The sequence below is a fragment of the Hemibagrus wyckioides genome, linkage group LG23, assembly GCF_019097595.1.
Source record: "Hemibagrus wyckioides isolate EC202008001 linkage group LG23, SWU_Hwy_1.0, whole genome shotgun sequence".
In the NCBI taxonomy this organism is placed as follows: Eukaryota; Metazoa; Chordata; class Actinopteri; order Siluriformes; family Bagridae; genus Hemibagrus; species Hemibagrus wyckioides.
In genome coordinates this window covers 2330501-2353334 of record NC_080732.1, presented here as the reverse complement: position 1 = coordinate 2353334, position 22834 = coordinate 2330501, and the positions used below count along the sequence as shown (strand labels likewise).

The 22834-nt window shown below is 39.6% G+C and overlaps 1 protein-coding gene across 6 annotated transcripts in view; it reads right to left on the bottom strand.

The window, feature by feature from the left end:
• Nucleotides 1-21223, bottom strand: part of pde7a (phosphodiesterase 7A) — a 34345-nt gene extending 13122 nt beyond the window's left edge. For 2 of the 6 annotated variants that reach the window (XM_058376776.1, XM_058376779.1), the window contains exon 1: nucleotides 20032-21223. In XM_058376776.1, coding sequence (XP_058232759.1) covers nucleotides 20032-20169 — 138 coding nt within the window. In that variant the 5' untranslated portion in view covers nucleotides 20170-21223. Of the gene's footprint in view, nucleotides 1-4829; nucleotides 5132-20031 lie in introns of those variants that run through there. The other 4 variants (XM_058376777.1, XM_058376780.1, XM_058376782.1 and 1 more) reach the window with 4 other exon arrangements.
• Between the last annotated feature and the right edge of the window lie 1611 nt (nucleotides 21224-22834).

Here is a 22834-nt window from a genome sequence, read left to right as displayed (position 1 = left end):
CATTAACTGTATAAATTGTGTAAAAATCCTTCGATTCAAGGGTTAGTTGAAGAGTTACTTAGACCCAAGCTTTACAGTCGGACTCCATGATGAAGTAAAGTAAAAAGGTCACATTTCTGGAACAAAAAGCTAGAATTCCTTGCTTAACAACAAAGACTTGTCTTAATTCTTTGATATTTGATTTTTTAATTGTTCAGAGTTTTTCCTCTCAATACAAAAACCCAGGCATTTTCCAGACAAACTGAACGTTTTCAATTTTACTGAAATGTTTCAAGAGTTAGGGGCAAAAAAAAGAGAAAAACACACCACCAGACTGCAGCTTTAACAAAGACTAAATAAATAAATAAATAAATAAATAAAAACAAAGTGCAGCTATAATAAAAACAAAAAAAAAAAAAAACACTGCACCTTTAATGAAAATGAAAATTTAAAAAAGAAAAAAACAAAAAAGAGAAAAAAAAAAAGAGTACAGCTTAAATGAAGATAAAAATAATAATAAAAAAATAACCCACAGACTGCAGCTTTAATGAAGACAATTCATTTTTAAATAATAATAATAATAATAATAATAATAATAATAATAATAATAATAATAATAATAATAAAGTTAATTTAAAAAAAAAAAAAAAAAACATGCACACACTGCAGCTTTAACGTAGACCTCAAGGGTAGGGTGGGGAAAAAAAACAGTACACACACAGCACCTTTAACTTCTAAGCACCTTCATTTACAATCAGTTCATGACTGATGCTGACCTCTGATCAGAATTCATGCGTCACATGACCGACGCAACCAGACGCTGAAACGTAAACAAACGCACGAGGTGTTCCTCACGTATCTCCGAGGCAATGTTTGTAAGTGTGACAGCATGTGTGTGTTTCTCACGCAGCCGTACTTCTATAGAAGCGTGTTTAACAGCTAGAGACTGGACCATCTCACCAAGACACACACACACACACTAACTTCAGCTCCACAGGAGGACACAAGGTTCTGAATTACGCACGCCTCATCTCTCCTGTTTAATCTTCTCGTCCATTTCCTGCCCTGCTACGCTAAGCTGCCGGGTGATTAACACCAACTCGCACCTCGTCTCATCAAGTGACTGTGTAACAAAAGTGCTGCTTATTAAAGCAACATCAAAAAGGAAAGCAAACCTCCCTGACCATAACACTCTAATGCTTATGCCTTATACCTACAAAAAACTAACAATAATAATAATAATAATAATAATAATAATAATAATAATAATAATAATACTACTACAACAACAACAACAACACCACCACCACCACCACCACGTCCAAAAAGGAAAAAAAAAACATTTAATTCTGAAATGAAAAATAACTGGCTTTCCTTTCTGGAATTGGAAAAAAAATTACAAAAATAAATAAATAAATAACAAAATATTCAGATACATCAGAATCACTGCCATAAATAATTAAATAAATTTAAAAAATGAATAAAATATTCAGATACATCAGAATCACTGCCTTAAATAAATAAACAAATAAATAAATGGTTTTATACATGCATCCTAACTCTGGAACATTTCTCTTTTAAATCAGCAGCAAAAAATATAATAAATAAATAAAATAAAATAAAATAAAGGAGAAGAAAGAAATCTGAGCTCCATCATAACACTTTCTATATATTCTAAAATTGAGGCACAAAAAATTGCGACGTTTTCTCTCAAAGTACTCTGCTGAATTTATGCCAAAAATGTATTTTAAAAAATGTAAATAAATAAGTAAAGTAAAAATTTAGAGATGCATCTTTTTGACTCTAAATGAACATTTTTTAAAAATATCATTTTAAATATTTTATTTTTTACTATAAAATTATGCTTAAAGTTTTACACAATTTTTTAGATAATATTCTGCTTAAAATAATATAGAAACTATAGAAGACAATGGAACATATGTATTTAAAATATGTATTTACATTTCTGATGAAAATCTGATGTAAATAAAATATTTAGGTGCATCCTAAATATATATGGGTGGCAAAAATAAATAAAAAAAATTCTATTTAGAAAAAAATATTTGATGATGATTAAGTGATGCAGGTCTTTACAAAATGATCGATTTTATAGCAATTTAACAATCTACACGCTGCACAATTTGCTGTGCTCGAAACCATCTGACAAATGACTAAGTGTAAATCTAACAGTCATTTCAAAGAGCTGTTAAAGAAAAAGAAAAAACACCCTACAAACTATTCAGAAATCTTTCTGCACGACGGCGCTGGAGGGAAAGAGACAAGGCTGAAAAGCTAAAGACCTGGATCGTCTTTTGCTGGCTTTTCTTCACACACAAGCACGCACACACACACACACACACTCCAGTACAGCTTTTAGACGGCTGGACGTGGTGTCCCCAGATGGCACACAATTCAGTGTTTGACGTCAATGGACAACCAATTTGCATACTTGATTTTTAGCCATTATCAGTCCTGCTCTCCCTTCAGACTCCTCAAAAGCAATTACGAAAATAATTTTAAAAGTAAGGCTTTATTTTTTCCTTTTCCTGCACGAACAGAAATGAAAAAAAAATAAATAAATAGAAATCACAGGAGCAGGTTTTAAAATGAAGGCATGTAGCATGATTCCTGTGTGTGTGTGTGTGTTTAATTGCCACTATGCAAGATAAACCCAGAGATGACCGTTTGAGGTGTGTCCACTTCCGGACTCAAACCAGGCGTAACCCTGCAATAACGGCGTGTGACTATGCTACAGGACAAAACAACATGCTTGCACCAGGCAGACTTCAAGCGACAAGCACACTGCCTGTTGAGTCATTTTGCCGTCCACAAGCGGCGTGTTTACACACATGACGCGGCGTTCGGCGTGTGAGTAATCACGAGCAGGGGGTGCCGAGAGGAGCGTGCCCATATGGCACTGGTGCTAGCGAGGGCTGGTATAACCCTGAGGAGAGCAAAATAACGTCACCTGCTTTAGCATGAAAACTCTCAGCGGGTCACCGACTCGTGAGGACACACCTGCGACTTTCAGGGGAACAAAAATATTTCCTGGCAAAACTACAAACCTCAAGCTGCTCTGTGAAGGGACGGTCCAAAACAAAGGCACGGATCAGAGCCATTTAGAAAGTTCATGAGGAATTTCAGCCTGGCTTTGAGGACTATTTGAGCAGGTTAACTCGCCGACTGAAACACAGAGCCGCATGCCGACCGCTACACGACAGCGAGGTGTGATCAGAGTCTTGCGAGTCTGTACGGACACGTCGGAGCCAGAAAGACAAAGCAGAGACATGCAGCCTGGTCGTCATATTAAAGAATAAGACGCGCCGTGTTGTTGCTCCTACGAGATAGGAATCAGTGATGGTGCAGTTTGATGAAGCAGAGTTCAAGATTCAAGATTCAAGAAGCTTTTATTGTCATTTCAACCACATATAGCTGGCGCAGTACATAGTGAAATGAAACAACGTTTCTCCAGGACCTGGTGCTACATAAACATACAACAACAAGTTCAATACAAAACAACAAACACCACCACAGAGCTAGGACAGAAGTTTGTCTTAGCCACGTAAAGTGCACAGTGTGCAGCTAGATGCAAACAGAGCATAGACAAGACAGTGCAAAAAAAGACAATAAATACAATAAAGACAGCACAAAAGAACACAGGACACTTAGCGCTGAAAAGAAATAAAAGAACGTGTACTGGAATGTAAGTGAAATAAAATAGATAAAGTGAAATGTAAAAAAAAAAAAAAAAAAAAAAAAAGTATTGTGTATTCAAAAAGTATTCAACTTCAACACCCTGATTTTTTCTTTTTTCCCCCACTGCTAACTAAATTCCTTCCTAATACATTAAATCTCACACACACACACACGGTTCTACAGATCATCATAGTGCCTTTGAGTTAAGTCAACAATGACATTTTGGAAATAAAGAGAACACTACAAGAAGCAGGCGGTCACCTGAAACGTGACGAGGCAAATACAGCGATCTGATTGGTTGAAATCTGTTCAGGATCCAATCTAATTCCAGGATAAAACGTGTGAACCAGGTGAAGGTGAGCAGTTAGACAGGAATTGGTACTTCACTATATGATCACCGATGGTGCTACAACTCAGCAGCCAATCACGTGAGGAATAAAACACATCGCCATGTGCATCGATATAAGCAACAAAATATCGTCCCCAGAATCCCAAACATGAAAAACTCTTATAATTATAAGCGCCAAAAGATCGAATCGCTTCCCTGAAGACCCTGCGAGTGAGCCGTTACTATGGAAACCCCTTACATATTATACAACCCTGACTGCAGCTATACACCTCAGTAATTACATTTCAGTTCCTCCGTAATCTAGGCAACCAGCGAACTGTTATACAAGTTCCCAGACACGTTTCAGTCTGATTTACATTCCAACTTGTCCGATCTACCGGTGCCGCTTTCGTTAGCCTTGTTTGGGGACGACCCGCAAAGACTACTTTTGGACGCATTTCCTCGCTCGTAATCGGGACAGATAAGCTATAACGGTTATACAGCGTCTGTGGGTCGCATTTGGAAAAACAATCAGCGTGATCAGGGCAGATTTCCACAACGGTATTCGCTCGTCCAAGGTGACTGTTATGGCTGCATCTGGGACGAGTGCAGCACACGCTCGCGAGTCGGGATTAGACTGGTCCGGGAATCCTGTCTGCTCCGATGTGCCATGGAGTGACCGGTTCCTCGGGTAGAACAGTTATGACGGAGGAGCGAGTCATGCAGGTGTTAAACACACTAGTCCGAGTTGCTGAATGAAGTCAGAGACAAGAGTCATTTTTTTCTTGAAATTGAGCTAAAAGCTACAGTTCACCCCGAAACCTACCTTGAAAAAAATCCATCTGATGAGAAAGGCGATTACAGACCAGATCAGAGCTATTCCCATTGGACCTTGAGGACACGGACGATCATAATCTCGGTGTCCGAGTGTGGGTGTGTGTCACTGTGTGTGTCAGAGTGTGGGCGTACATGTATGTGTGTGTGTGTGTGTGTGTGTGTGTGTGTCAGAGACTCGAGCTTAAGGCCTAGACAGCATGCTGAGTGGTGAGCTTAGTGCAGCTGTCTTAGCCGTGCTGCCGTCACCTGACCACACAATCATGGGACAGGCGCCATGGAGAGACGCAGACATACACAAACCAGCTGTCCATGACGGCCATGAGCGCCTCTCGTAAACCCCACCTCCCTCACGCACCCCCTCGCACCCTCTCAGCTTCCAAGTGACAGCCAATCAGAGCAGCAGATCCACTGACGCACGCAGGAGGAGGGGCTTCGAGGAAACGAGCACGCGCTCTTCTCCTTATCAGCGCAGCTCAAGTGCACACTGTCCACTCCATTTACTAAATAAAACACGACAGCACCCTAATGAAAGATTAGGACACTACAATTTTTTTCCATTGGGATTTTCCTGCACATTTTTTGTGAAAATTTCAAAAGCTTACATTATTTTTTACATTATATTTACATACATATTATTTAACCCGGACACACCTTCCACCCCATTTATTAATATTCATAAAGCAGCCCCACCCCCTGCTTATTAATATTCATTACTTGGCTAATAGTCTTCACAACAAAGCCATCTTCCATGAAATCTGTATTTTGTAACAGCCTGCCTTTTCAAAAGCAATCAGAAATTTCCTGAATCGTGAATTTTTCATTATAAAAGCATCAGGAAGCAACGTAAATATTTATCAACTTCTCTTTGTAACAGGAATGGAGAATTTCTAGCTTCTTCTCATTCAGACTTTTCTTCTAATTCGCACACCACTGTATTCAACTGTGATCAAAAACTTACTGATATTTTTTTATTATTCTATTTTTACAGAGATCATGTGGTTTGGGAAGAAGCCAATTTTAACAATTGTGACATGTTGATTAGTCACCAAAATATTCAAATGAGTTTCGTGAGTCAATCCTACTATATGTTCATTTCACTATTGTGTAGTATAAATATTGTAGCGTTACAATTTTCCTAAGATTCCTAAAACCTGCTCCAGCATGACAACGCCCCTGTGCACAAAGCATTTGAGCTCCATCAACACATGGTGTAGAGGTGACGGTTGGAGTACAGCAGGGTTCCTCAAATCTTGCCCTGGAGGGCCAATGCACCGCAGAGTTTAGCTCAAACTCCTGTACCGGTGATTTTCTAATGATCCTGAAGACACTGGTTAGTGTGCTCAGGTGTGATTGATTAAGGTTAGAGCTATGCAGGAAAGTGGCTCTTGTGGACCAGATTTAATGATCCCTAGAGTAGAGGAACTGGAGTGTCCTGCACCAAGCCCTAGCTCTGACTCAACCCCACTGAACACCTCTGGGATGAACTGGAGTCTCCTCAACATCCAAACATCAGAGTCTGATCTCAATAACATTCTTGGAGAAAGTGGGACTGATCACAAATCCACGCTGCAACATCTAGAGGAAAGCTTCCCAGTAGATAATAAGAGTAAAGGGGTGACGACAATATTAACGGCTTCATTTTAACATAGATCAGTGTTTAGTGTATATTTGTCCATGTGCGTTAAATCAAATGAGACGAAGCCGAATGATGCATGATTTTTTTTGGCAGCACATTTTGTCATTTTGTATTTGGCTTTGAGGCAAAACCGTGATCCCATGACAGCAGTAATTTTCAAATAAAAATCTCCGTTCTTAACCAATTACGCTTCGCGTTCGAATCCATTTCCCAGTCACGGCCTTGGACTCGCTAACACCTCGTTTTGAGAACAGGTGTGCAATCAAACGCTCTCCCGCAGCCCAAATTAGTCCCGTCGTAGCATTGACATCACCACATATGTCTGTGGAGGAGAGTTTCCACAAATAGACTCGCAGCACGTTAGGCGAACTGAACACCGCACCATGGGCGCTACGACACACACAAGACTTCTCGCTGTTTCTCACATGACTTTCCACACGATGCAGACTTATTTAAAGGGTGCGATTTTAACTGCGACGACTTCTGTCTGGAAATAATCTTCTACACACGAGCCCCGAGCTTGAACACACCCACATGAGCTCCTACTCTGACTCTATATTGGCTGAATATGCAAACTCATCTCTGTATGTTCACAGGGTTATATATCGAACCCTACACACACACACACACACACAGAAGGAGGGGAGTGCCAGAGACGTAGGTGGGCGAGAGTCCTGCGGTTTAAGGATCGAGATATGAAGCACGAAGCTGCTGATTCCCAAACCAAACCCAGGAAATGGGACGATGTTGCGTGTGACCACACGTCCCACAGGGTGAGGGAGGAAACGAGGACGACAGACAGCAGGAGTCACACTTCCGTTATGATCATTTATCAGTCACAAGATGCTCGATAAGTCATTATCTCTGAGACGGCTGTGCCACTGGCCACGCCCACTGCAATTCACACTCACTACCCTCTGTACTCGTTAGAGCTGTTAATTAAGGGCGAAAACATTTTGTGATCTTACAGGAAAACAACCAAGGATGCTCAAAGAAGTAGAGATATTTCTAAAATAACTATATTTTCTGTACTTGAAAACATACACTATATTGGCAAAAGTTTTGGGACATCTGCCTTTACATGCAATATGTTGTTGTCCTGCCCTTTGCAGCTATAACAGATTCAGCTCTTCTGGGAAGGCACAAGGTTTAGGAGTGTTAGGTGTTTATGGGATTTTTTGACAATTCCTCTAGAAGCATATTTGTGAGGTCAGCCACTGATGTTGTGATGACGAGAAAGTCTGGCTCACAGTCTCCACTCTAATTCATCCCAAAGGTGTTCTATGGGGTTGAGGTCAGGACTCTGTGCAGGACAGTCAAGTTCCTCCACACCAAACTCACTCATCCATGTCTTTATGGACCTTGCTTTGGTCACTGGTGTACAGTCATGTTGGAACAGGAAGGGGTCATCCCCATACTGTTCCCACAAAACATGAAATTGTCCAAAATGTCTTGGTATGAAGCTGAAGCATTAAGAGTTCCTTTCACTGGAACTAAGGGGCCGAGCCCGACCCCTGAACTCAATGATTTGGAGGGGTGTCCCAATACTTTTGGCAATATAGTGTACTATTATCCATTTATAATTACACATTAGCTAGTGTTATGGAATAGCCATGAAACAAGTTCCTTAAATTATCGCTTACATTTTAGCAGCTACGTTTCTCTGGAAGACAAAATAAATTGTTCTAGTTCTTTTGACTCTTTGAAAGCGCTGAAACTGGAGACCCCTTCCAATTTTTTTTTTTTAAATAAGCATGTGTTTACTTCGGGTGCTGAATGAACAGTTTCTAAGAATATTTACTGTCTTTCCTAATAAATTATCGATTAAGTGCAATGCAAAAATTTTCAAACTATTAAATCTATGGAGAATAGGTCATGTGTCATAGCAATACCTCCAATTAATCATCCTCTGTCATGTACATTGTTAAGGTCATAATCTCAGAGCTCCTGCCTAATTAAGATAAAATAAATTAATAAAATAAATAAATCAAGCTAAAAATATCTGGGTGGTGACATTCAGCTGCCAGAATACAGAGCAACTTCCCTTTTTTTTTTTTTTTTTTTTTTAAACAAAATTCATCACAGATGTTTATGCATTTTTGTTTTTTTCTTTTTCTTTCTTTCCCCGGCTTCCTCTCCGGTCTCCAGGAAGTTACATTCGCTTCTTCAGAAAGTGTCGCAGTGCCATAGTGAGGTCACCTCACTCGAGGGGGGTCATGTCCCTTCCTTCAAACACATACAGTGTGTTTCTGCTTTCTTTCCCCCCTTAGCGCAATAACGGTCAGTTTATCAGAACTTTGTTCTTCCTCATACCATCAACTACAGGCAGATGAGAAATGAGCGAGCAAAAGAGGAAGCCGTGCCGATTCCTGCTCACCCCCGGCCGCAGTCGGATTAAAGGAATGACGCTCTGGTTCATAAATTCAGAGCTCTTTTATGAGTTATAGCACGCGGCTGTGAGACGCTTCACGACTTCACTGTACGTCCTGTACGAGTCTGGCCAGAAACCAGAGCAGACTTTTACAGCAGAATGAACGCAGCTGTGCAGTCGCTCACACAAAAACAAAACAATTTAGCAGCATGCGGCGGAAAGGAAATACCAGTTTCAGGCTTTACTAAATATTTACGACAAACAGTGAGTTTAATTATTTTTAGGCTGCAGATATCGTAAAGTTGGAATAAAAATTTAATCTTGCATACTCACTTCAAAAGAAGTCATTAAAAGTATTTAATACACAAATAAAGTTTTACATGTTTAATAAATAAAAACCTTAAAAAAAAAAATAAAAAGCTAGATTTGGGATTTTTTTTTCCAGAACTTTGAAGATGAATGATTACTCAGAAAACATATTAAAAAGATGTGCAGAGCAGAAAATAATATTTAAAAATCATAATTTTAAAAATATTTATAAAAGATAATTGTTTAAATTATTCATTCATTAAAAAATAAATAAAATAAAATATAAATAAATAAAATAAAATAAGTAAAAATAAACATAAAAATTATAATATAAAAATATAATAAAGAAATAATTCAATGTTGTATTTTGGGTCAATTTCAAAATGTATGCTGATTCTCTGTTTGTGCTCACCGAGCTGAAACATGAACTAAATAAATAAATTTTTAAAAAAAAGGAAGTAAAAAATTATTTTAGGTTTTTACGTCTTAAAGCCATCCATCTTTTAAGCCTAGTCATAAACGTTAAAGTTTTTTAAAAAATGCCAGTGCGTCAAATACAACTGGAAGACTAAGCTAGCTTCATTTAACATTTACATTTAATTCATTCAAATCGATGGGTTTCGTCTGGCAGCCAATGAAAACAGAAGAGGCGTGGCCTATACACCATCAGCTAACGAATCAGCGAAACCATTAGACTTTTATCTTTGCTACTGTTTTAATGCGCATCAATATTTAATCAATATTTTTAAAATTAGGTTTATATGAAACACTCAAGTAATAAGGCATTAATCGATATCTTTAATACGCGACATTATTCCGTGCAGCAAAAGCGATCCCTTTTTACTCATCCGGTCTGCTTTAGAAGCAACAAAAGCAAAATATACAAAGCGTTTGTCCGCTGTGAGCAATTATGTAATTATATAAAGAACAAGCACAATGAGAAGCAGTAAACAAACAGGATATACACACTGCTCACATCACACCAAAGCAGCATGAACGGCTAGCCTAGTTTATCTCCATCCAGTGCTATTAGCATGGCCCGGGGGGGGGGGGCCTGCGGGTCGGGTAACGGGTCAGTGTAAGGTATCAGGTGTTTCCTGACCCTCATCGCTGTTTACACATGATTTTATACCAAAAGTGTGTGGTGTGGTTTTCCTTCGTTCAACACTTCATTTAAATATCTATACATTACATCATGGCTTCATGAAGATCAGCTGCAATAACTCAAGCTGTTTTTTATATCCAAATTGTTCCATCTGATCAGGTAGATTAATATTTATACATGTTATAACACCTAGGATATTGCACATGTTAATATTAACATATTAATCTACCTGATCAGATGGAACAATTTAGATATAAAAAATAATAATAATAAAAAGTTTGAGTTATTGCAGCTGACCTTCATGAAGCCATGATGTGATATATATATATATATATACACATATACACACACACACACATTATATATATAAGTGCAATAACTAGCTGCTGTTTCTTTAGATCCCAATCGAACAGTCTCTGATCAGATAGTCAACATTTTACTCCTTCCTTTTCATTTATCATCCTTCATTTTTTGTTATTCTCCTTTTTACACCATAATGAGAGATATTTAATTTTGTTGTTCTCTGTGCAATAACAATGAAGTTCCATCTATATATTCAACAACCTATCTATCTATCCATCCCCATTTCTGTATCCATCCATCCCCGTATCTGTCTATCCATCCATCCCCGTATCTATCCATACATCCATCCATCCATCTATCTATCCATCTATCTATCTATCCATCCATCCTTCCATCAACCTATCCTTCCGTCATCTATCCAACCATCCATCCATCTATCCATCCATCCATCCATCCATCCATCTATCCTTCCATCTATCATTCCATATATCTATCCTTACATCCATCTATCCATCCACCCATCTATCTATCTACCTATTCTTCCATCCATCCAACCATCCATCCATCTATAATCCTCACATAATGCTGTAAATATTAGGCCTGTCAATTGATTAAAATATTTAATCGCAATTAATCACATGATTGTCACGAGTTAACGGTCTCTCTGCCTGCCTGCGTGTTTGTTTATCCGCCGCTTCTACTTCTCTTCCGATTCCTCGCAGCGTCGCAGTACACTTACGCTCATCCCAAATGCTCTCACTGGTTGACACAAGTCATCACCTTTATCCCAAGCCAATACGAAACGAGATCCCACCCCTCCCATCACCCGTGGTTTGTCTGTGTGTGTATTCAGAGCCAGTGAGCAGCAGACTTTTTAAATTATTTACAAAATAATAAAAAACTGCGTTAACGCGCTATAAAATATTTGTCAGCATTAATGAGTTAACGTGATAACACGTTAACTTCCCCAGCCCTAGTAAATATACATATGATGTTAATGCAGTGGAGCAAACAGGAGTGAGGCATCTAATGATGACACACAGAACAATACGAATAAAATAACACTGACACTGTAATACAGGGTAAATTTACTGTGTAGGAAAAACGGCATAATAATCGGTCCTGAACGGTTTATAAGTTAGCTTTTTTAGGTGTCGTGTATCTTTGCACTGTTGATGCATCAATGAGCAGAATACTGTTGAAAAAACAAGAATGCACAACTAGCTCATATTTTAAAAACATTTGATATCAAACTTAAAATTACACAGTAAGGCGTATAGAGTAAAGAAGGAACCACAGCAGGTTGTGCAGTTATAGGGAGAAAGAACCAACACTGTTATCACTGTGGTGATGATTTTCCTTTAACACCACACCCCAGAGTGTTTTATTTCTCTAACAGCAGTTTACCACCAACTGTAATTTTTATTAAAAGTATGACATCATGTTTTTATTTTTTATCCATTTAGAGATATATTAATGCTGTGGAATATCCATTAAACTATAAACATCTTGCATCTTTCCCTTACTAACTGCTCAGTTTTTCATTCATTTTAAGCAAATAAGAAACTTCAAATGAAAACACTGCAATTTTATGGTTGAGCGTAACCAAGAAACGATGAATTAACAGCTGTGGAAACCTTCTGACCAACCAGGAAGAGGAATAAAACACTCGAGAGCATGCAGTTGCGGGCAAATCATCAACGATACAGTTCGCAAAGTGGAAGTTTAATTGTGAAACGACGGAGCCAGACGGTTATAGTGGGTTTAAACCGTCACTCGGCATACTTTATTACCACTAGCACACAGCCAACACACACTCTGATAAAAGAACATGGTTTATGTCATAACCGCCATTTTTCATGCACGTGTGGGGGGAAACTGAATATTCAAATAACGCTTTAAGTAAATCCAAAAAATAACATTGTCCGAGACGCCCTGACTGTCTGGATCATTTATTAATATTTTATAAAAGAATAAGTAAAATATTATGTACTGGTTGTGTAGTGTACAATGCGATAAAAGTCATGCATATTGCACAAATATCAGCATCCAGAAAAAACAGATTCCCAGACCATCCAAAGAACTAAATTTTGGCTTGATAAATAAAGGCAAAATTCACAAGACGGAATAAAGCGAGTGAAAATGTCCAAAAGTAGTTTATAAAGCTACATGACATACTACAATTAACAAAACCAAACAAAATACTAAAATCAGGCAGATTAGCGAGTATCAGCCTCGGATCTAGAGTTTGCACGCACAACATGCACGCACAACAACAACTTGTGAAACGCTGAACAGCTCATTCAGCATTCTTACCACATCCTGAAACTACGTCAATCCAACGGCTCTGCATGAAACCCTTATCGTCTCGCTGAAGATAAACAAATTCAAGAAGAAACAGTCACCGGGCGCCAGCGAGAAGGCCTCCAACCAACACTCGCAGCACCACCGACAGCTAATCTCTCGCATTTCAGACTTCCTATACTTCCCAATACCATGATACAGACTGCTTCGGTGTCTCAGTTTACCCACGATAACCCTGTTGACAGATACGGGAAGATCGAACACACCGAGGCGGACGGTGTAGAGCTGCACGTGCACCAGGGGCACCCTGTGAAATTCATAACACTAAAGACCTGCCATTATGAAACACTTAAGTACTATTGTGATGGTAATTCAGTGAAGGTTATTAATGAACTGAATTTATTTCCTGATGCATCTTAAATGAAGGAAAACGCTTCATGGCAGTTCATGCGTCCATTTTCTCTAATGTTTTTCTCTGGATTTGCTTGAACAGGATCATTTCAAATGGGGTAAAAAGTGATGCCTGGTGGTATAATATAGAGCATTGGTTTGTAGGTGAAGCGAAGAGTCCCACACGTCAAAGTCAACAAAACAAACATCAAGAATACAAAGAGTTTACCACAACTGGTAAGCCTCAAAAACAGGAAGAGTTTGGCACAAAACTTCAGAGCAAGTTCATGCAACGGACAGAGGACAAGCTCTTGCACCAGGACGATGGGAAGAGGAAAGTGTGGAGAAAGAAGTGCTCATGATCCGAAATATTACCTCATCTTATAGTGTGGGAGAGTAAAGCTGCAGAAGGAGCTGTATTTTGAAGGAGGTTTCGTGTCACATATACATTACAACACAGTGAAGTTCTTTCTTTCAGGTTTGGAGGATGGGGTCAGGGCACAGGGTCAGCTATGATGCAGTGCCACTGGAGCAGGAAAGGCTGCGGCCCTTGGCAGTGTTTGGGCTTGGACCCTGGCCTTCTGATCAACAAAGCAGGGCATTAACCATTTGATCCACCACTGCCCCATCGTATTTACTGATCATGTGCCTGCTGCAGGATGAGCTCAGTGAAGTGTGCAAAATATCAGAGAAAATATTTATTTTTAAACTCCGCCTACTTCTTAACAAGCTGGAATATGCGAAGAAAATCATTTGTGAGAAATAAATAAAGTCGTCTTCTTTAACATTACATCACAAGCGATGATTTCCAGACAACGGAACTAAAACGTGAGCACAACCAGGCTTCTGGTATTTTGGTGATCAACATAACCAAGACACGTCAACTCTGACAGGAAGAGGTCGTTTTACTGACATGGCAGACAACCGACCGCAGACTGTTCCTGTAGTGTGGCAGCCTGGTTGTTGTTGTTTTCTTTTTTATATGACTTTATCTTGCGATCAGAGTCTCGTTCATCTGCATACAAAGAAATTTTGTTGCAATGTTTTTTTGCAGAAATTTCCATACAAGGACATTCACTAAAGGCTTCATATCCTATTATTTGTATGTATGGTTAAATTTCCTGCTATTTCATTCTCGCACACTGACTAAATGACATTTTGTGACGCTCAGTCGTTTATATTAATGACTTGAATGAGAAGAATCCCAAACTAACCCATTGGCAATAAGACCAGCCAATCAACTAGAATAAAAATAATGTTACATTTGATGAAAAATCATGAGCAAACCACTTACTCCTTCACCGTTTGGCTGTTTTCAGCTCTTTAGATTTTGTAGGCATCACCAAGAAGTCATTTATAGATTTACAAACTCATCTCCAGATGAGGATTTGTTAGTTTGTTGTGGCCTAGAAAATGGCCACTCGCACACAGCTTTATTACACACTGATGAGCGCGGCTGAACGTGTGCCGCTGTTTAGAACATTGTGGAAGCTGGTTAACCAATCAGATCCAGGATTCCGCAGCTTGTGGCAGGAAAAAGTGTAGAAATGAGACACTTTGTGGCCAAAGTGGTCAAGTCAAACCGTGTGATCTAATCTCCTGAGCATGTCTGAGCTTGTGGTCTTGGCAACAAGTTCGTCAACGGCTTCAAAGAACGGAAAAATCCTCCTGGATCATGTCACATCAACAATAATCGAATCCAGGCAACTCTGTAATTCCTGTACGACGAACAGACTCGCACACAGAGTTTACACACACACACACACACACACACACACACAGAGAGGTCACACACTTCTACTATCGTTACAAAACACGGTGTGGTTTCACCTATAAACTCTTGCTATGCTGAAACGGAGGCCGCAGGAAGTATCATCTTGCTAAAAACAGTGGGAACTCTAATCAGACACAGCAGGACGGTTTCGGGACGCATGACGACACAAATCAGCTCCACCACAGCACCAGGACCAACACTGTAAACTCCATGAGGGAGCTGACATCACCACGAATCGACTCCAGCGTCCGGATGACTAACAGCGGAAATCTATCAAGAGTCCAGCTGAGAGCCTGCTCTAAATACAGCAGCATCTCCGAATGACATCTGGGCTTTTGGGTTTTTTTTTACTTCGTATTTATGGTGATACTGAGAATCACAACAACAACATTGTTTACAAAAAAACACTTAGTGAGAACACAACGCGTCCCATTTTTTTTGGACAATAAGCTGACGAAGGCAAAGGGAAAATGTTCACTGAAAGAATTAATATAGTTACAGATGCAGCGTCGTAATTGAACGCACAGTATCACTAAAAGTGAGCATTAAAAAATCTGCATTTAAGGAAACATGACAAAATATCATGTTTGTCGTACGTCGCTTGGCTAGTTAGCTACATATAAGGCTAGCTAGATAGGAAACGCTAGCTAATAAAAGGAAAAGTTTAATGTTCTTTCCAAGCTAGAAGATTACTACAGAGGTGGTTTGTTACGATGGCAAAAATATATTATTTCATCAACAAAAAAAAAAAAATCATTATAATATCTTGCTGTGTTACTAGCTACATCAATCCTACTATTCCTTCACGTCAAAAATCGACACTTCCTGGTGTCCTAGAGCATTTCCGACGCAGTGCTCTCGTTTTGGTGTTGAACATTAATATCATAAAAAAACATTTATTTTTAACGTTAATGTCTCAATATTTCAGTTCTCGAAATCACTCTCAAGGTGTTACTTCCTGGTGTGTGAATATTTTCCCCATTTGCGGCTTTAAAGCTCCATGAACGATGTTAAGGAGTTGCATAACAAAAATTATCAACTTAATTTAAAAAAAAAAAAAAAGGTTTCAGAATTTACAGTAAGGAACATCTTTTTCCTTCTCGCATTTCATCAGTTCAGAAGGAATTTATTTTCACATCTGCTGCCATTGTTAACATAATACATAATAAGTCTATGCTGTTGCATCAGAACATAAAATACATGACTGATGGTAGAAATTTAACAGCCATACCGTTATATACCCTGTGTTTTGTATATACAGAAGGGCAAATTTGAGAATCTGAGACTAAAAACTCCTGTTCTTTCATATTACCACCAAATATCTGCTTTTTTCTGACGTATAACGTAGCAAAATGATTAAAAACCACGTTGTTTTGGCAAATAAAATCCTCTTCACAGTCTCCGTTCCTCAGGTGAGGACATGAGGTCCATCCTGGTGGACGGACGCATCAGAGCTTTGCACTGGCACGATGACACAGAAAGCTTCGATTTAGCATACAATCTTTGTGGCAATCTGAATAATTAGAAAGTCCCCCCTTCACACACACACACGTGAGAAGACGCCTTCTTTCACAAAAACGAGCCTGTTTGAGAAGAACACGAGTGGGAGAGTGGGACGGAGTGATGGTAGTGAATGGTGCAAAGAATGCAGAGAGAAAGTGTGAAAAGAAAAAAGAGAGAAAGAAAAGAAAGGAAGAAAGAAAAAGAAAGAGTTGTGGCCATCTGTGAAGGTGGAAAGCTGCCAAACCCCTGCCCCGAAAACCCGAGCACATGTTTAACCGCCTCACTCTGTGTCATAGCCCACCTCGGGCCTGACAAACACGGCAGCATGGAATAACCCTACACACACACACACACGCGCGCGTGCGCGCGCACACACACACAGCAAGAGTCACTCACATTTTATGACTGCACAGAAACAATGTTTGCAAAAAGCGAACTGCTCTCTGCAGCTTGTGAAATACCGAGCGCAGACTTCGTTTAAACAAATAAAATCCTCCCTCGTTTATGTGCCGCGATTTACACACACCACCGTCTCTAAAATGACTGCACCTGTATGCATAAGTGTGGTACAGATCAGCTTCGGTTTCACACAACACGGGATTCCTGTAAACATCATCTTCAGCACGGCGTCTTAGCACAGCGAGACTTCCCCGTCAATATATAGTGCACTATAATAAATAAACAAACAAAAACACTGAGAACATGTTGGAAAAATGGACAAGCTTGTGATTTCATTGGTGCTGTTGCATCATGTGACTGAAAATCAACAAACTTGCTATGCAGCTCACGAATTGATTCCAGTCTCATTGGCTACTGGACATGACGGATTCTGTGCGTCCAGACCCGCTTTGTCGGTCCGTTCCTTCACACCATGATGTTCCAGCCACAATGTGCTTAAGAAAACCCACAAACACCAGCCTCATCATCACAACAATTATGACAGAAGCACAAAGGCTTGGGCAAGTCTAGGCTTGGACTCAGGGCTCCATCCCACATTCCACACGCACATGAAATTCCAGCCAAAGGCCCTGGAAGCATTCCCTTTTAAAGGCCAGAACGCAAGACGTCACACATTTGACAGATTTATGCCATGCCTCCAGGACCTTTGACCCATATATCCATCAATTCTCCAACAGTATGAACAATGACGTTTAATCGATTTTTGCTTTTAAAAGTTCCATTTGTGATTATTTGGATGAAGGGATAACACCCATAATCCCTCACTGACACATGAGAAACGAGCGGCTGGGTTTTCTAAAACCTGAACAGCTCTACAAGTTTAACACAGAACTGCAAGATGCATTTAATCACCAAAAACACTAGAATGCTTAATCATGCCTGAGCAGCAAACATCAAGTGCAAGAATGACGAAATTCTAACCTTAAGTTCCTCACAAAACTTCATCTTGTTAACAGCAAAACTATATATATTTTTTTTTTTTTGCACACATCCCCTTCTTCCCCCACCTTACAGCTCACAGTACTTTCAAAGCACTGACGTAAAAGTCGAGTTTATTTACATGGCTCAGGATTAAGCAGAGAATTCATTTGGCTCTCGATCTAGGATCTGCACGCTGCCCTATCGAATCCAAGCCACAAACTTGTTACAAGAGCTCTAACTTCAAACCTTTAAGGTCACTACATATGTTTTTTCCAACTCCAACAGAAACAGAGTGAGAAGTAAACATCTGTGACGCCGCTCAATTTATATTATTTACAAACTTGCAGCTGAAGATAAGAGACCAGTCAGACTGTAAAGATTATAGCCCAAGAGCACACAGAGCCAAAAGATAGGAGACAAACCTGCAGTACAGGCCGGAGAGTATAAACACAGCGTAACACAGTATAAACCTTACATTTTGAAGATCAGGGCCTAAACCCCAAAATATAAACACTGCCAGGGTATACACACACATACACGGGTATTAAACCCTTCTGGTATACGCCTAAAACTTACATCCTAAACATAACTATTATAAGACGCCCAAAAGTTTAAAAATCTTAAAGTCTGAACCCTAGCAGTTTAAACCACACGAGTATTAAACTCCAGTAAATTTTAAAGCTGAGTATAACCATTATATGACTCCTAGAGTATAAAAGTTAATAAAGTATAAGCTACATAAATATTAAACCCTTCAAAAGTGAACCCCTGTAGTTTGCACTTAAGGTTTATAACCTCAACGGTTAAAATATAATAAGATTAAACCCCCGAAGTATAAAGAATAGAAGTGTTACACAATTCTAGTATTAACCTTAGTTAACCGAGTATTAATATAAGCTAAGCTGAAACTCCAGAACACAAATGTTGATCAATCCCCCAAATAGTATTAAAGTGTTACAGTAGTAAACCCCTGCAGTAGAGTGTAGAACATTCAGTAGTGTAAAGTTGGGAATATAAACTCATAGGGGGAAAAAAGCTTAGTATTAAACCCATATAAACACTGCTGTAGTATCAACCCCCCAAGTCTAAAAAGCTGCAATAGAAACAGATCACGAGCAAGGAACTAAAACTAAAATATAAAAGCAAACAATCCAGATGAAAAAGTCTAAAGCAAGTGAGTATTAAACCCCCAAAACACAGAGTTCGTAATGCACGAGTATAACCGTCATTGTGTCGTTTTTATTGTGTGCAATTAGAAAAATAAGCGGTGGAAATCCTGTACAAATTCTAAAGTATAAAACAGAAACCAACATCAGTATTAAACCATTCGAGTATTAAACCAGCTTTTTTCGAGTATTTCCTCAGCAACACAAGAGTCTAACTTTCATTATATAAACCCTCAAATATAAAAAAGTAGTAGACAAACCTCATAATCTGCATACATTCTAATGTGCATAAAGTATAAAAATTAAAATTCAATAAATAAATAAATGAAAGAAAAACTAGAATTAATAATAAAATTTAAAAAAAAAAGCCTGTACTAGCTTTACACATTGAGGTATAAAGCAATTGCACTATTAAACTCCTGTAGAATATGTGTAGAGTTTACACTAGAATCAAACACAGCATAGAACCATAGACGGATAAATACTGAGAACAAAACAAAAAAGTATTACATTATTCTAAATGTAACAGAAGCCTTAATTATATAGAAATGTATAAAAAAAAGAAAATCCAGAACAAATCCCATCAGTATAAACCAAAAGTTTAAAATAAAAAAAAGAGAAAGAGAAAAAAAAACTAGCAATAAGAATCTCAAATATAAACCCAGCAGGCAGCTAAACATTGAACTAGGTTTAAAAAACAAGAGTATAAACAGAAAATAAACTCCAAATCCAATTTAATCCCAATATAATCCCTCAGTGTGAACACAAGTACGATGAAACAATTCGAATATTAAGCATAAAAGTATTCTGGATGTATAAACACTACTATTGTATAAACTCCAAAGGATAAATTGTAACAGTGTTAAGCCTGGGTGATAAAAACGGTTTGAACCTTACATGTAATGTGAACGCACAAAGTGAAATGAATGAGTTTTAATGGGATTTTTTACCTGCGCCAGCTGCCGCGGGTCCGGAGCACCGAACAGAGAGGAGCTAGAGCTGAAGCTGATCGCTCCTCTCCGGCTCAGCACGTGCTTGGGAACCGGCCTGTCCAGAGGCAACACCGGTAACTGATAACATACTTCCATTGAACAATATGAACGCTGGATCCGGATCAAAAAAAGATTAAATTAAAGAAAAAAAGATCATTAAAAGAAAACTCATGAAATGGCGTCTTGCAACACAAAAAAACCCGTAACGGGGTTTATTAATAATATTATTATTGTTTTTTTTTTCTTGAAACACAAATAACCGACGCTCAAGAGTCGAAGTGCTTCATTTTGTTCGGCTCGATGGGAAACTCGCTCGCGCGCGCGCACACACACACACCGCCGTCGTTGGTGCTGTCCGTGTTCGCCCGTACGCGTGGTCCATCTTTTTTTTCCTCCCTTTTTTTTTATTCGGTTATTATTCCTTTCCTCCTTTTCTCAGGCAAACCGGGCCCTACTGACGACGAGGCCTGGATCTTTTCAGTATCTTTTAAAAAATGCTTCCTCATTTTTAAACTCCGCTCTGTGTGTGTGTGTGTGCATGTGTGTAAGTGTGTGTGTGTGTGTGTGTGTGTTAGTCAAGCCTCATCGTGAAATGGCTCCGCGCAACGTTTCCGAATAAAAAGACAAAAGGCATGACCACTTCAAAAAATCAAGACACGCGCACGAAAAGGGAGAATGCACGCGCGATGTAAAAAAAGAAAAAGATGAAAGAAAAAAATTGAAAGAAAGTAAAGAAAGGAATCCACCAGGAAATGAGCGCAGGGACTCGTGAGGGGGTTCCGACCGTTTTCATTCAAGATCAGCGCCGCATTTTATTCGAGCCCTTTTTTTATTCCGTCCTTTTTTTCTCCCTTCCCTTCAATGCAGAGAGAGAGAGACACAGAGAGAGAGAGACAGAGAGAGAGAGCAGACCTCACAGCTCACTCAATGCACCAGTGTGTGGCTTGGCCAAAAAAATAAATAAATATATAAATAAAAAAAATAATACAATCTTTTCCAGCGTAGGTATTTAGCCTCTTCGTTCATTTGGCGCTTTTTGGGATGAATTAAAAAATTAAAAAGAAAAAAAAAACCACGCGCAGCCAGCTAACTCCACAGGCTTTTTTTTCTGCTTTTCCCCAAAACACTGCAAGCTGCTTCCGAACATGCAGACAGGAGGCTGTCCAAGAAAAGCGCCGCTTAGGAAAAAAATCCAGCCAATCCCGGCGCGGCTTTTCGTGTATACCCGGATCTGATTGGACGACATCGAAACACGATTTCAATATCAGCGATCCGATTGGCTTGACGTCCAGGGCGACTCCGGGACTGATTGATATGCAGTCGTGCGCCGACTGTATGGACCTCAGCGAGGGTATTCCACACGCCGGGGTTTGCCCTACATCACCGCCTGTGATTACCCTCAGTGGCATGAGTCACTCAGCGAACACACGTTCTCACTTAAAGTGCCCCTGAAATCGAAATAAGTCTTTTAAAGCTTGTCCCTTAGAGCACTGGAACACCAATGTGATTGCACATCTAGAACAAAACTTGTTGTTTCATTCAATTACCCGTCATGGGCCATGGTTTTATCCTGGTCAGGGTGACAGTGGATCCGGAGCGTATCCCTGGAACGCTAAGTGTGAGGTGGGCCTGGATTTTACGGCTCAAGTGATTAAGGCTCTGGGGCATTGACCAGAACTGCCACCTTTGGGCTCTTCAGCAAGGCCCCCACCCAACCCATCCTGCTCCAGGGGTGCTGCTAACACTGCGCTCTGACCCCAACCCACAAGGATGGGATATGCAAAGAAAGAATTTCACTGTGCGACAACTTAACATAAAAAGGCTGCAGCTTTTGTAACTACAGACAATTTACTCTAACCAGTCCACCTACTGGGAGGTGGGAGGAAACCAGAGAAAACCCACATGGAAACAGGGAGAACAGAGAAAGCTCCCCACAGACTCTCAAGCTTAGGTCTGAGATTTCAAGCTGTGATGTGCAACGCTAAGCAGTGTTTTAGAGATTTTTAATGAAAAGTTGATCGTTTCCATCAAGTGTTAAGACTCAACTCTGTACTCGTCATCTAATTAACGTGATTTCCACATTGTTGAGGTTGTTTTTCACCCTTACAGTTAAGTCACTGTGTTGTGCTAGCGTTAGCTTGGGCATTCGTTTCAGTAAGCTTTGTGATCTTACATACACCAATCTGGCAAAACATTATGACCACCTGCCTAATATTCTGTTGGTCCTCATTTTGCTGCCAAAACAGCCCTGACCTGTCCTGCACTGTGTATTAACTTCTTCAGCAATTTGAGCAACAGTAGCTCGTCTGTTGGATCTTGGATCTGCTGGTCTTTGCTCCCCACGTGCATCAATGAGCCTTGGCTGCCCATGACCCTGTCGCCAGGTCACCACTGTTCCTTCCGTGGACCACTTTTGATAGTTTGACAGTTTTGGAGATACTGACCACTGCAGACCGGGAACACCTCCACAAGAGCTGCAGTTTTGGAGACGCTCTGATCCAGTGGTCTAGTCATCACAATTTGGCCCTTGCTGAAATCCTTACACTTGTCCATTTTTCCTGCTTCTAACACATCAACTCTGAGGACAAAATGTTCACTTGCTGCCTAATATATCCCACCCACTAACAGATGCCATGATCATCAGTGTTATTCACTTCACCTCTCACTGCTCAGAATGTTATGCCTGATCGGTGTACATGATGAGTATTGATGACATTCATTTTTGGAGCTGGATGTAAAATAGCGCTGTTGCCATTAGAGC